Source organism: Diachasma alloeum, unplaced genomic scaffold (genome assembly GCF_001412515.2).
Source record: "Diachasma alloeum isolate Michigan unplaced genomic scaffold, Dall2.0 Dall_scaffold_00217, whole genome shotgun sequence".
In the NCBI taxonomy this organism is placed as follows: Eukaryota; Metazoa; Arthropoda; class Insecta; order Hymenoptera; family Braconidae; genus Diachasma; species Diachasma alloeum.
The window spans coordinates 212,048-223,953 of NW_021680382.1; the positions used below are offsets into that span (position 1 = coordinate 212,048).

General features: G+C 37.5%; 1 protein-coding gene across 5 annotated transcripts; it reads left to right on the forward strand.

Annotated features, from left to right (window-relative positions):
• Window positions 1–305: 305 nt before the first annotated feature.
• LOC107037330 (uncharacterized protein KIAA0513) lies at window positions 306–11,631 on the forward strand. Of its 5 annotated transcripts, none has more exons than XM_015255836.1 (10): window positions 306–513; window positions 3,570–3,841; window positions 5,085–5,365; window positions 6,648–6,689; window positions 7,039–7,140; window positions 8,512–8,672; window positions 8,755–8,941; window positions 9,029–9,251; window positions 10,347–10,441; window positions 11,036–11,631. In XM_015255836.1, exons 2-10 carry the CDS (start codon window positions 3,573–3,575, stop codon window positions 11,098–11,100), a joined length of 1,425 nt encoding a protein of 474 aa, XP_015111322.1. In that variant the 5' UTR covers window positions 306–513; window positions 3,570–3,572; the 3' UTR covers window positions 11,101–11,631. The 5 variants fall into 5 exon arrangements, with proteins under 5 accessions (XP_015111322.1, XP_015111326.1, XP_015111325.1 ...); XM_015255838.1 differs by lacking the exon at window positions 306–513 and adding an exon at window positions 811–1,194; XM_015255837.1 differs by lacking the exon at window positions 306–513 and adding an exon at window positions 1,257–1,534.
• The last annotated feature ends 275 nt before the right edge of the window (window positions 11,632–11,906 follow it).

Here is an 11,906-nt window from a genome sequence, read left to right on the forward strand (position 1 = left end):
TGATGCTGAATATTGATGATTTAAAGTTAATTGAAATGAAATAAAGTTAATCGTTCTCCAACGCTGAGGAATAACTTTATATCTAATTTATTTTCATTCCGCGATTGATTCTAAACAACGTCAATAACCCCGCCCCTTCGATCGCTCCCAGATTATTACTCAATTAAATCCAATAATATTATCGCCGACCCCTCACGAGAAACAGGTGCATTGCAGTTGTGGAAATGAAATTTTATGCAACAGCATGATTTAAAGTGGAACTAGTACGTATGCGGGCGGCTTTGCAGTATTGATTCGACTCTGTGACTGCGCAGATCTGCAATTTTGTCACGTGCTAGCTGTCATTGCGCGGTCTTTGAGGAAAGCAGTGGACTGAGTTTACAGAAAAAAAATAGAATTCATGTGGTGATCAACCGATGATTGTTTATTTTCCCGAGTGATCGTTTTCGTTTATTCGGCGGAATATTTTGATGACGGAGAGGTATTCATTCGCTGGGATTGACGAAACATCAGGTACAAAAATATTCGAATCTATATTTATTTATTCTTACAGTAATCCGTTAAAATATGGGATTTAGCTGTCAGTTGAGTTCAATTTTTTAAATTTATTTTTATGGAAGAATCAATTGATGTCGCGAGGATCGAAGTGAATCCTTCAATTCTTCCGTGAAAAGAAAGTCAATCGATTTATAATGAGCGGGGAAATGAGACGCAGTGCAGTGGGAAAAAAATAACTCGTCAATCAATATACTAGATAAAATCGCCGGTTACAGGTGTTCCATTCAGGTATCCATTGTGATCCCACGACAATAGACGACATCCGTTCAATTTCTCGCGTTAAATGACCAACTCCGGAGGATTGATTGCCCCTGATCGATTCAAAACCATCGGGAATTACCTTTAATTGAATATCTGAGGGATCCGTTGCACCAGTTTCTTCGATGAGGCTCGCATATGCTGGAGAATATTTGCTTCGTTGGCAGTTCTCTTAGACTGATTAGAGACAAATTTGTTTTTCAAGGTTTAAATGATGAGTTCGCGTTGAATTATTGTGATTAAACCGTTCAGTGAATTTTCCAGACGATTTTGCCTCTATTTTTCTTTCATTCGGCCGTTTAATGACGTGAGTCGCCGGTTCCGGTTATATCATAGCAGCAGGAAATCAGAAGTGGAACATTAACTGCTGGACTGATAGTACGTTTGGTTTAATTCTGTTGAATTGTTTTTCGATTATTTTTTCTTCTGCAACCCGTCAGTTAAGAGTCAATCTTATGTCATTCTTTAATATTGATTTGAGCAATTTCTGATTGCGATTTGATGGTGTCTAACGCACATTGACAATGTGGTTTAGACTCCTTATCGTTGTTGTATTGCCTTGAGAACTCTACCGGCTGGCAGATATGCCACTGAAATGAGCGCGATATCGTTTCGAGGACAACTTGGTTTTCTAGATTCGCCTCGCTAGGAAAGATTGTTAAAGTTGTGTCAACATCATTTGAATTTTGAAGAGTAAAATGCGAAATACATTCTAAACGTAAGTTAATATAAATAGAAACATTTTGGTTGAGTCTGTGCAATTAATCCGGAAGTGCAAAATTATATAGGTCAGTTATCAGTGAATATCTCGGAATCTAACGTAGATAGCGAAATTTTTGTTACGACCTTTTTTGTAGAGCTAATTGAGAGGCACAAAAAAAGTCATTACAAAAATTGCGGTATCTTCCTTAGATTCGGGGATATTGGTCGAAAAAACCAGGGCGAAGATTATCAGTGATGAATGATTATTTTTCGGTTTTTCGAATTCATTTTTCCTCGTTACACTCAACGACTCAACTGGAGTTTATTCATAATACTTTCAATCGCTTTGAGGGAAAAATTCCAGGTCAGTGGACTAATTTTGAATAGTTGCTGCATATCTTGAGGTTGGGCGATTGTTTTTCCTTAATGTTACTTGTCAGGTTTTCCTTAAGGGGAGACTACTGAGTTTTAAAAGTCGTGAGTTATCGGAGTGAGACTTTTCATACGTTGAAGATCGGTTATATAGATCTGAAAACTGAATAATTAGTGCAAAAAAAAATTTTTTTTCATTGTTCGTTTGCCCGAAAACGCTTAAAATGCCAAAAACAGTCCAGGGCCTCCAATTTTTGAGCTACGAATGATTTTTTTTTTTAATTTTCGGAAAAATATGTGGAATAATAATTACGAGCTATTTTTTTTTCAATTCGCCTCTTTACATGGCTAAATTTGCTTTTTTGTATTTTTTTCCACAAATAGTGAATTTTTTTATGTGAAAAAAAAAACAAATCGGCTGTGTAGGAGTCGAATTCCAAAAAACTGACTCGTAATTGTTGTTCTATACATTTTTCCGAAAATTTTGAAAAAAAAATCTTTTGTAGCTCAAAAATTGGAGGCCCTGGACTGTTTTTAGCATTTTAAGCGTTTTCGGGCAAACGAACAATAAAAAAAATGTTTTTTTGCAGTAATTATTCGTTTTCAGATCTATATAATCGATCTTCAACGTATGAAAAGTCTCACTCCAATAACCCACGACTTTTAAAATTCACAGTAGTCTCCACTTAAGGGTGCCAAGTGATTTTGGCGATGACCTTGAAAATTGACATTCACCAACAAAGTTATCATTTTTTTAATTAATAGTATTAGACAGATGGTGAACATCGGTGATAATTCNAAAAAAATCTTTTGTAGCTCAAAAATTGGAGGCCCTGGACTGTTTTTACCATTTTAACCGTTTTCGGGCAAACGAACAATAAAAAAAATGTTTTTTTGCAGTAATTACTCGTTTTCAGATCTATATAATCGATCTTCAACGTATGAAAAGTCTCACTCCAATAACCCACGACTTTTAAAATTCACAGTAGTCTCCACTTAAGGGTGCCAAGTGATTTTGGCGATGACCTTGAAAATTGACATTCACCAACAAAGTTATCATTTTTTTAATTAATAGTATTAGACAGATGGTGAACATCGGTGATAATTCGAAAATTTTAGAACTTATGGATATCGAGAAATTAAATAAACAAAATCAGTCTTATACACGGCCTNAATTTTAAAATTTTAGAACTTATGGATATCGAGAAATTAAATAAACAAAATCAGTCTTATACACGACCCCTTATGGAGTTTTGATTAAATTGAACGTTTCAACCCCCTAGGAACTCAAGAAAAATTTGAAAAAATTTGAAGATATGGGGAATGATGTGTTCAATGTGATGGCGACAAAAAACAATGGTGTACCGGGGTGAATAAGAGAGATATTTCAACCCGCCGTACCCATTTGATCTCATGCATTCTCGAGGTTCGTCACGCGAAATAGAGGATTTTCCGCATTTATTTTCTCGATGTCTAGTTCCGGTTGCTGGTTTGAAATTTCGTCGGATGGATGAATCCATATTTCTCCAATGATGGAGGGAAAGAAAAAAATTTTTTTTGAATCTTTTTTCAAATTCACATGCCTCAGAACATGAAAATTCTTGGATGTTTAAGAATTTTTTTAAAATCTTTTTTCAAATTCACTTGGCACCCTTAAATAAAAAAATCGTCTCTCCTAGAACATGGTTGACGTAACCACCCCCCTGCCATCGACAAACGGTGGTTCCTTGATGGGAAAGACCCGAGGAGCCCTGAAGTCGATGCGCACCGCGCTCGGAGGTGGCGGTGAATACCTCCAGGGCCTGGGGAACCGGATCGGTTCAGCCATCAGCAGCAGCTTCGAGGAGAGCGACATCACCACCCCATCCTCACCGCCCTCCCCCTCCCCAGGGAACGATCTGGGGAAGGATCAAGTCGATGGTGTGGCTAGAAGGAAGCTTCGTCTGCCTCGGTAACATTTCCCTCACACCTTCCCTCCCGCTCCGCTCAACAGGCATGCAAAATGATCGTAATTGTTAAAATGCCACTCAGCCGTAAATTTATTTGAATAAAATTATGAAAAACTATGAATAACGAAACGGAAATCGAAAATTTATTGAATATTATCTTAGTATGAATTGCAAAAAAATCAGAAACGTTTCGTAGCGCTTTTCTTATTTATTATAATCAAAAGAATCCGAATCTAAAAAGCTCAATTATAGAAAAACCGTCGCATAGAATTTCTCATTGGATAAATGATGTTGTGAATGTTCTCATTTGGGAACTAATTCAGTAGCGTAAAACGGTACCAGCGAATTTCGACTGTTGACCAGTTTTCAATGAATATCTCGGAATCTAAGGGAGATAGCGACATTTTTGTCATAACCTTTTTTGTAGAACCGATTGAGAGCTACAACAAATGTAATTACGAAAATTTCGTCATCTCCCATAGATAAAGAAATATTTCTCAAAAACTCAACTGGGAGAGAAGTCGCCTTAAACCGTTTTACCACCGTTTTACCGATAAATGATGTTGTGAATGTTCTCATTTGAGAATTAATTCAGTAGCGAAGTGGTAAAACGGTACCAGCGAATTTTGACTGTTGACCAGTTTTCAATGAATATCTCGAAATCTAAGGAAGATAGCGAAATTTTTGTCATAACCTTTTTTGTAGAACCGATTGAGAGCTACAACAAATGTAATTACGAAAATTTCGCTATCTCCCTTAGATTCAGAAATATTTCTCCTTAAATAAAAGAAAAAAAAAAAAGAAATATTTCTCAAAAACTCAACTGGGAGAGAAGTCGCCTTAAACCGTTTTACCACCGTTTTACCGATAAATGATGTTGTGAATGTTCTCATTTGAGAATTAATTCAGTAGCGAAGTGGTAAAACGGTACCAGCGAATTTTGACTGTTGACCAGTTTTCAATGAATATCTCGGAATCTAAGGGAGATAGTAAAATTTTTGTCATAACCTTTTTTGTAGAACCGATTGAGAGCTACAACAAATGTAATTACGAAAATTTCGCTATCTCCCATAGATTCAGAAATATTTCTCAAAAACTCAACTGGGAGATGAGTCGCCTTAAACCGTTTTACCACTTCGCTGCTGAATTAAAGAACTCTCAAACATACGATGCCTAAAGCCGGCTGTCTCTTACAAAAATTCGGAGAGCTCTCAATAAAAACATGATCGTGATCTTTTGATTAAGCTTCAGTGGATATTCGTACGAAGACTACGAGGCAATGGCCAGGCACAAGCTGCAGCGCCAAACGTGCCCCGAGTACTCCCGAAACAACCGCAAATTCCCACCAGGAATGACGTACGAGGAAATAGCGTCTTCAAGAGCGCCAATTGTTCACAAACCGGAAGTGAAGACTGACGAAGAGATCAGTCCCGACAGATCGAGCGTTGAGAGCATCGAGCCGCTTCAGGAGGAAGATATCAAAGCAACTGGTCCCGATCCCTTTGACAAACTCAATTACAAAACCGGTGAGAACTGCAGCAAATGGAATAGTGCATCAATACATGTCTGAATATCAGTATCTCGTTATAACTCGTTTTTATTTGCTGTTCGAGGGAAGAGTCACCCTGAAATCAAAAACTTATTTTTTTGAGGGAGAATAAATGAAATCACTATTTTTCGCACGATTTTTGCACGGGAATCCAAATCTGTATTCACGGAGAGAAATATTCAAGAAAAATTACGGAACATTTCACGTAATCCGCAAGCGAGAATCGTTTTCAGTGAATTTCTATAGGAATATAAGAGAATAAATCTGAAACGTTCAGTAAATTTTCGGGTCTGTCACCGAAAAAATACGAAAAAGTCACGTAATTTTTCTGGAAGTTGTAAAATCTAACAGAAACTTCAAGACTTATTATGCCTCAGACCATGAAAATTCTTGGATGTTTAAGAATTTTTACGAAAAGTTCCGGAAAAATTACGGAACGTGTTGTTAAAATCTCCCCCTCACGGTAACTCATGGCTAGCCGTGAGGCGTCGGACGGATGAGTAATTTTTACGGAACAGATCGTAGAATTTACGTGACGATTGACACTTTTTATTGAATTTTACTTCGCTCCGAGATTACGTGTCGAAACGTAATTTTTACTTTTTTTTTCTGGTAATTTTTATTGAATATTTCTCTCCGTGTAGACTGAGAGAATAACAAGCCATTCGGAAGCAAATAATTAATTCTTTAGCAACAATTACTATTCTCATTCATAAAAAATGGCAATTGTTAAGAAATAATTGTCCAGTTGTTAAGAAATAAAAAATAGTGACTAGAGTTTATTACGGATTCCTTGAAGTTCAATTTTGGGTGAAAAAAAATTCAGTAGCGAAGCGGTAAACCGGGTTAAGTCGATTTTGACTATTGGCCAGTTTTTGACGAATATCTGGGAATCTAAAAGAGATAGAAAAATTTTTGTCATGACCTTTTTTGTAGAGCCAACTGAGGGTTATAAAAAAGGTAATGAACAAAATTTTGCTATCTCTCTTAGATTCCGAGATATTTGTCAAAAAATGCCCAAAAGTCAAAATCGACTTAACCCGGTTTACCGCTTCGCTACCGAATTGAATATCTAATTCCTTCAAAATCTGATTCCTGAGGAAAAACTAGGCGAAAAATAGTACCACTTCAGCAATAAGAAAAAGTCCTGTGATTTATCCTTTCTCGAAAAACGTAAATGTGTATTTCCAGGGTAAACCTCCCCCGAACAATCGTCCATTGAAGAAACAACTCTCAAAATATTCTTTTTCCACTAAAAGCAAGGGCTCCAGATCGCTATGAGACGGTCGTTTTTTGTTTAGGTAAATTAATAAATGAAAAATGAAATGATTAATGTCTTAATTACAACGTGTGAGTTGCCAGATCCCTGTGTATTTATTTGCATCACTGTTCTCCCACTTATTATTAGTTAAATGTTCCCTTTGCAATGATAACTGTTGGAGAATGGTATCCACTTGGTGATATGGAATTGTAAAATTCCTGTGAACAAAGTTCTGGCTTTATGTCAGTGGAGTACTGATGTATTGCTTATTGTTTGGTAGAATTGTCTGGACTGTCTATTGTAGTGACGATAGAAAATTGATGTGCTTTTAGAAACACCTTGAGTTGTTATTTATCCGCGATAATGAATTATGAATGGTGTTATTATAGATATTCCGTGTAGTAGTGGATCGACTAGTGATCTGGATGGATATGGACCTAGTACGAGTTTAGATTCAAATATGGATGGTCGTAGGATGTGGGAGAGATCAGGTATTTCATGCATTCATCACTCTTTCTTTTTTCCTTTTATTCATGAGGATTTTAAAAGGAATAGATAACCCATTCTAGAGAACTCCCGCTGAGACCATTTCACGGACAAAATTTCCCTCAAAAAAATTACTGGATATTTCAAAACATCTTTTCGAATACGAAATTCAACAAAAACTGAAATTCACAGTTTCATTAATTTTTTCGTCAAATTGTGAATTACCAGTGACGCACCCGTTAATTAAAATCGTTTTTTTAATTTCTCCCAATATTAGAAACATCCAAATTGACTTCTGATGATAATAATTTGGTATTCGAAATTAAGACTCCACAATTAAGGGTCAGAATAAGGGTCGTAAGGGTAAAATAAGGGTCATGTGGATCAGAATAACGGTCTTAAGGGTCACCCGGGTCAAGTGATGGTCATGAAGGCCAGAATAAGGGTCCTAAGGGTCATGAGGTTCAAAATACGTGTCACAAGGGTCAAAATGAGGGTCAAGGGGGTCAAAATAATGGTCGTGAGGGTCAGTACAAGGGTCATAAGGGTTACAAGATTGAGAATCAGGTTCATGAGGGTCAAAATAAGCGCCACGAGGGTCAGATTAAGGGCTACAAGGATCAAATTAAGGGTCATAAGGGTTAGATTGAGGGTCATACGGGTTAGATTGATGGTCGCGAGGGTTAAAATAAGGGCCACATTAGGGGTCATAAGGGTCAGATTGAGGGTCGCAAGGGTTAAAATAAGGGCCACATTAAGGATCATAAGGGTCAGATTGAGGGTCACAAAGGTCAGAATAAGGGTCAGATTAAGGGTCAGATTGAGGGTCAAGGGTTAAAATAAAGGTCAGATTAAGGTTATATGGGTCAGATTAAGGGTCACAAGGGGTATAACGAGGGTCAGAATGAGGGTCACGAGGGTCATATTGAGGGTCACAAGGATCAGAATAAGGATGATGAGGGTCATATGGCGGTTGGCGAGCAAAGCGAGCAGGGGGCTTGGCCCCCTAGCTTTCAAATAATTTCCTTCAATTTTTTTTCGTGAAAAATTCCTTTAAAAAATTGTTAAAAAAAGTCTCGAAAAGTTAAGCTTAGATGACTCGAAATCATCTGAAACGTGGACATTTCCTATTCCCTGGGAGCAACTCCATACGACTTTTTGGCCCAAATTTTCAAAAAATTGAAAAATTCCCTTTAAAAAAGTAAAAAAATTTTGTCTCGAAAAGTCAAGCTCAGAAGACTCGAAATCACCTGAAACGTGGAGATTTCCTATTCCCTAGAGAAGTGTTTATACCACCACCTCACACAAAAATCTGAAATTTCATCCGTGACACGTAACTAAATATAAACATCAAATATTTGTCCTGGCTTTGACAGGCTCCTCTGGATCAGTGCAATCATGGGCATCGAGCTTGTCGGCCGACAGTCAATCAGAAGAGGCCGCCGCAGATTTTATGAAAACCTTTGTGCCACTTCTTTTTGACGCTCCCGATACAATCGATCAGGAGCAAAAAGCAAACTTTGGCCAGATGGTCCTCGTATGTATGCAGATGACTGTTGGACCAAACATCATAAACCAATAGCAACATTCAATAACTCGTTATTTTTCTTCCTGAACAGACAGAGTCCGGTAGAATTTGGTTTGCAAGAGTGGTGAATGCAAGAAGAGCACGCGCCTGTGTCACTGAGGCGTCCTTTTACTCTTTGGCTCAGCACTTTGCACTGGCGCTCTTCGAGTGCCACGAGGCTGATGACTTTGCGCCGGCAAAGAGCCTCATGAATATGTGTTTCACATTTTATCATAAAGGTGTGAAGAATATTCGCCAATTTATATCGTCCGGGGAATATGGGGGACAAAGGGGAGTTATTGCTTTTTTGATTGATGTCGTTGCAGTGGAGGTGCCGGGGCTGGAGCCATACAGGGAGTATCTGTACACTCATCTGAGAGTGCAACCGATCTGGTCCTCCATGAGGTTCTGGACAGCTGCATTTTTCGATGCTGTGCAGTGCGAGAGGGCCATGCGCCCTGTGCCATCGAGGTCCAAGGCCTTGGATCAAGAGGCACTGGCTGCTGAGGATCGCAAGTTCCAGGCGAATATTGTCTTTGGACAATTGGGGTAAATGATATGTCTTTTTGAATGGGGCATTGCACGGAGAGAATACAAAATTGCGATGTGAAATTCATTTTTTATTATTTAACGGAAGATGAATGATCCTACACTGAGAGAAAAACAAACACGCCAAACAAGTTGATTGGGCCAACAAAATCGCTAGTTGAAAATTGCCAAAGAAATAAAAAAAATAATTTTTCAATAATTTTTCCTGAAAGTTTTAAAATCGATATGTTTCGAATAATAGAAGAACATCGATAAATTCGATTTCTATCTTTGTCTTTTGATAGAATGAATAGAATAAATGACAGAAATTGAGAATTGGAGGCTAAAAGTTTTATCGGATTATTATTATGTAATAATTTGAAAATTCAGGCAATAATTTTCCTGAATTTTCCATCCTCTGAAAATTCAGTTGGATGTGATATTCAATTTTCGCAATGAATTTGAAAATTCTAGATGTCATTGAAATATCAGTGATAATCTAACATGGAAAATCTGATTATTCTGAATATAAATTGAATTCAATTTCACAACATTGAGAATTCAAGTGCCACTATTCCCTCATTTTCAAAAATCATCAGGACAAATTTGGAAATTCGTGATCAACAAAGATACTAAACGATAAATTCAAAATACCCAAACCACTAAAATGATTAACCATAGTCTGGTCACCGGACGGGAAAATGCGACTTTAGTCACCTTCGCGGGAGAGTTCCGCCCTGTTATTTAGGCTCCAGCGTTGCCGAATCCACTCTACACTTCCCGGGCGCGTTTAGCGAGTTCCCAGCAACGTCGCGCAACAGGCAATTTCATTTAACACGGGAAAAAATTGTTCACCTGTTGGAAATAATTTTTTTTCTCCCAGAATTAAGGATACAATATTGAAAAAAAAAATACTAGAATTTTCCAGATACTTCAATTGACGAATTCAATTTTTCTCAAATTTTTCCGGTCAACCAGTCTTTGGCAAGGTGAATAAAACGACGTATTTCGGCAATTCCCTCGCACGGTGACCAGTCTAGGGTTAAAAATCATAAAAACACGAAAAATATGAAATAAAAAAAAATTTATGTAATTGAAAAAATATTTTTCTTCCAGCACTTTCACGTGCAACATGCACGCCTTCGGACTGGCGAGAAGTCTCTGCTTGGAATTTCTTCGAAAACAATGTGTAATAGCTAATTTAACCCCAGGTAAACGAACTCAATGCATTTTATTTACCTATTTTTCATTTTATTTGCATTTTTTATTCTTATTTTTTTTATTTTTTATTTTACGGTGGAGGCTCCGTATAAGATACCTCTCTATAAGATACCTCGCGCTCCGAGACTTATTATGCCTCAGAACATGAAAATTCTTGGATGTTTAAGAATTTTTACGAAAAGTTCCGGAAAAATTACGGAACGTGTCGTTAAAATCTCCCCCTCACGGTGACTCATGGCTAGCCGTGAGGCGCCGGACGGATGAGTAATTTTTACGGAATAGATCGTAAAATTTACGTGACGATTGACACTTTTTATTGAATTTTACTTCGCTCCCAGATTACGTTTCGAAACGTAATTTTTACGTCTTTTTTCTGGTAATTTTTATTGAATATTTCTCTCCGTGTCCATATTTTTCTCCTCTCTATGGGAGCGCGTAGTGGGGGCATAAGGGTTCCTGGAATTCCACTCTCCAACTGTCCCTAAGGTATCTTATACGAAACCTCTACTGTATTTCGATTTTTTTTTTCCTTTTTTTTGGGAGTGATCTCTTGTTCGTTCCCGTGATGCCACTGTGGTTTCCAGATCAAGAAAAAATGCTGCGTGACAATATAATGCACATGTTCGACGAATCGGAGCCCTGGAGATAGTGAGGTATGCGCAAACAATAAATTATCATCAGGATGATTATGATACTCCGAAAATCGCCTTCCAAACGGTAACGGATCAGACTGATTCCCAGTGATGGTAGAGTTAACGATAATAATGGCGAGTGGAGTGTTTTATTGATTAAATAGCCTGAGAATTATCGATCTATGCCGTCAATTTGGTTGAAACTGCATTGGGTGAGCTTCGATTACTTCCGGAAGTCTCGAGAGAAAAATTCTATTGAAGAATGGCGAATTATTTGAATACGCAAGTGAGACATTGCGCAGCCGAAATTATTTTTCAATATTGTTTGTAATGACTTTCTTCAAATGATTAATCTTCCATGGAATCTTCCGCCTAATGAAGTCAAAGTATGGAGAGTATTATCGACAGCGATTCCGGCAGTTATGAAAATAAGCCATAATGGGTCTCTTATTATAGCAATTCAAAGAAAAGAATTTCGTCCGATCATATCACTACAGCTGCTATGTAAAATGTAAAATTGACAATAATAAATATCTATTTAAGTGAAAGTTAATTGGGTTAATTGGGTTTATTCATAGTGACTTCATGATAGTGTTATCACTGCCTTTGTAAACTTTATTGACGTCATCCCAACAGTTGTTGATAATTATGAGCTGAGGTTGTTCAACGTTGATGAGAAATTTTTGTTTCCTCTTCGTCGGAATTTCTTTTTCCTGTGAGATTCGCTATTTCTTCTTTCAATTAATTGTTTGTAATCATTCTCATGGCAGAAAGCAACACGACCGATGAGAATCATATGCCCCAATTTATCGGCCGTTAAATT

Excerpts from the sequence above, each read along its gene's own strand:
- LOC107037330 (XM_015255836.1), top strand. The coding sequence starts at position 3,573 with ATGGTTGACGTAACCACCCCCCTGCCATCGACAAACGGTGGTTCCTTG. Across the intron at positions 6,690-7,038 it reads GACGGTCGTTTTTTGTTTAG|ATATTCCGTGTAGTAGTGGA; the intron begins GTAAATTAATAA and ends GTGTTATTATAG. Across the intron at positions 7,141-8,511 it reads TAGGATGTGGGAGAGATCAG|GCTCCTCTGGATCAGTGCAA; the intron begins GTATTTCATGCA and ends TGGCTTTGACAG.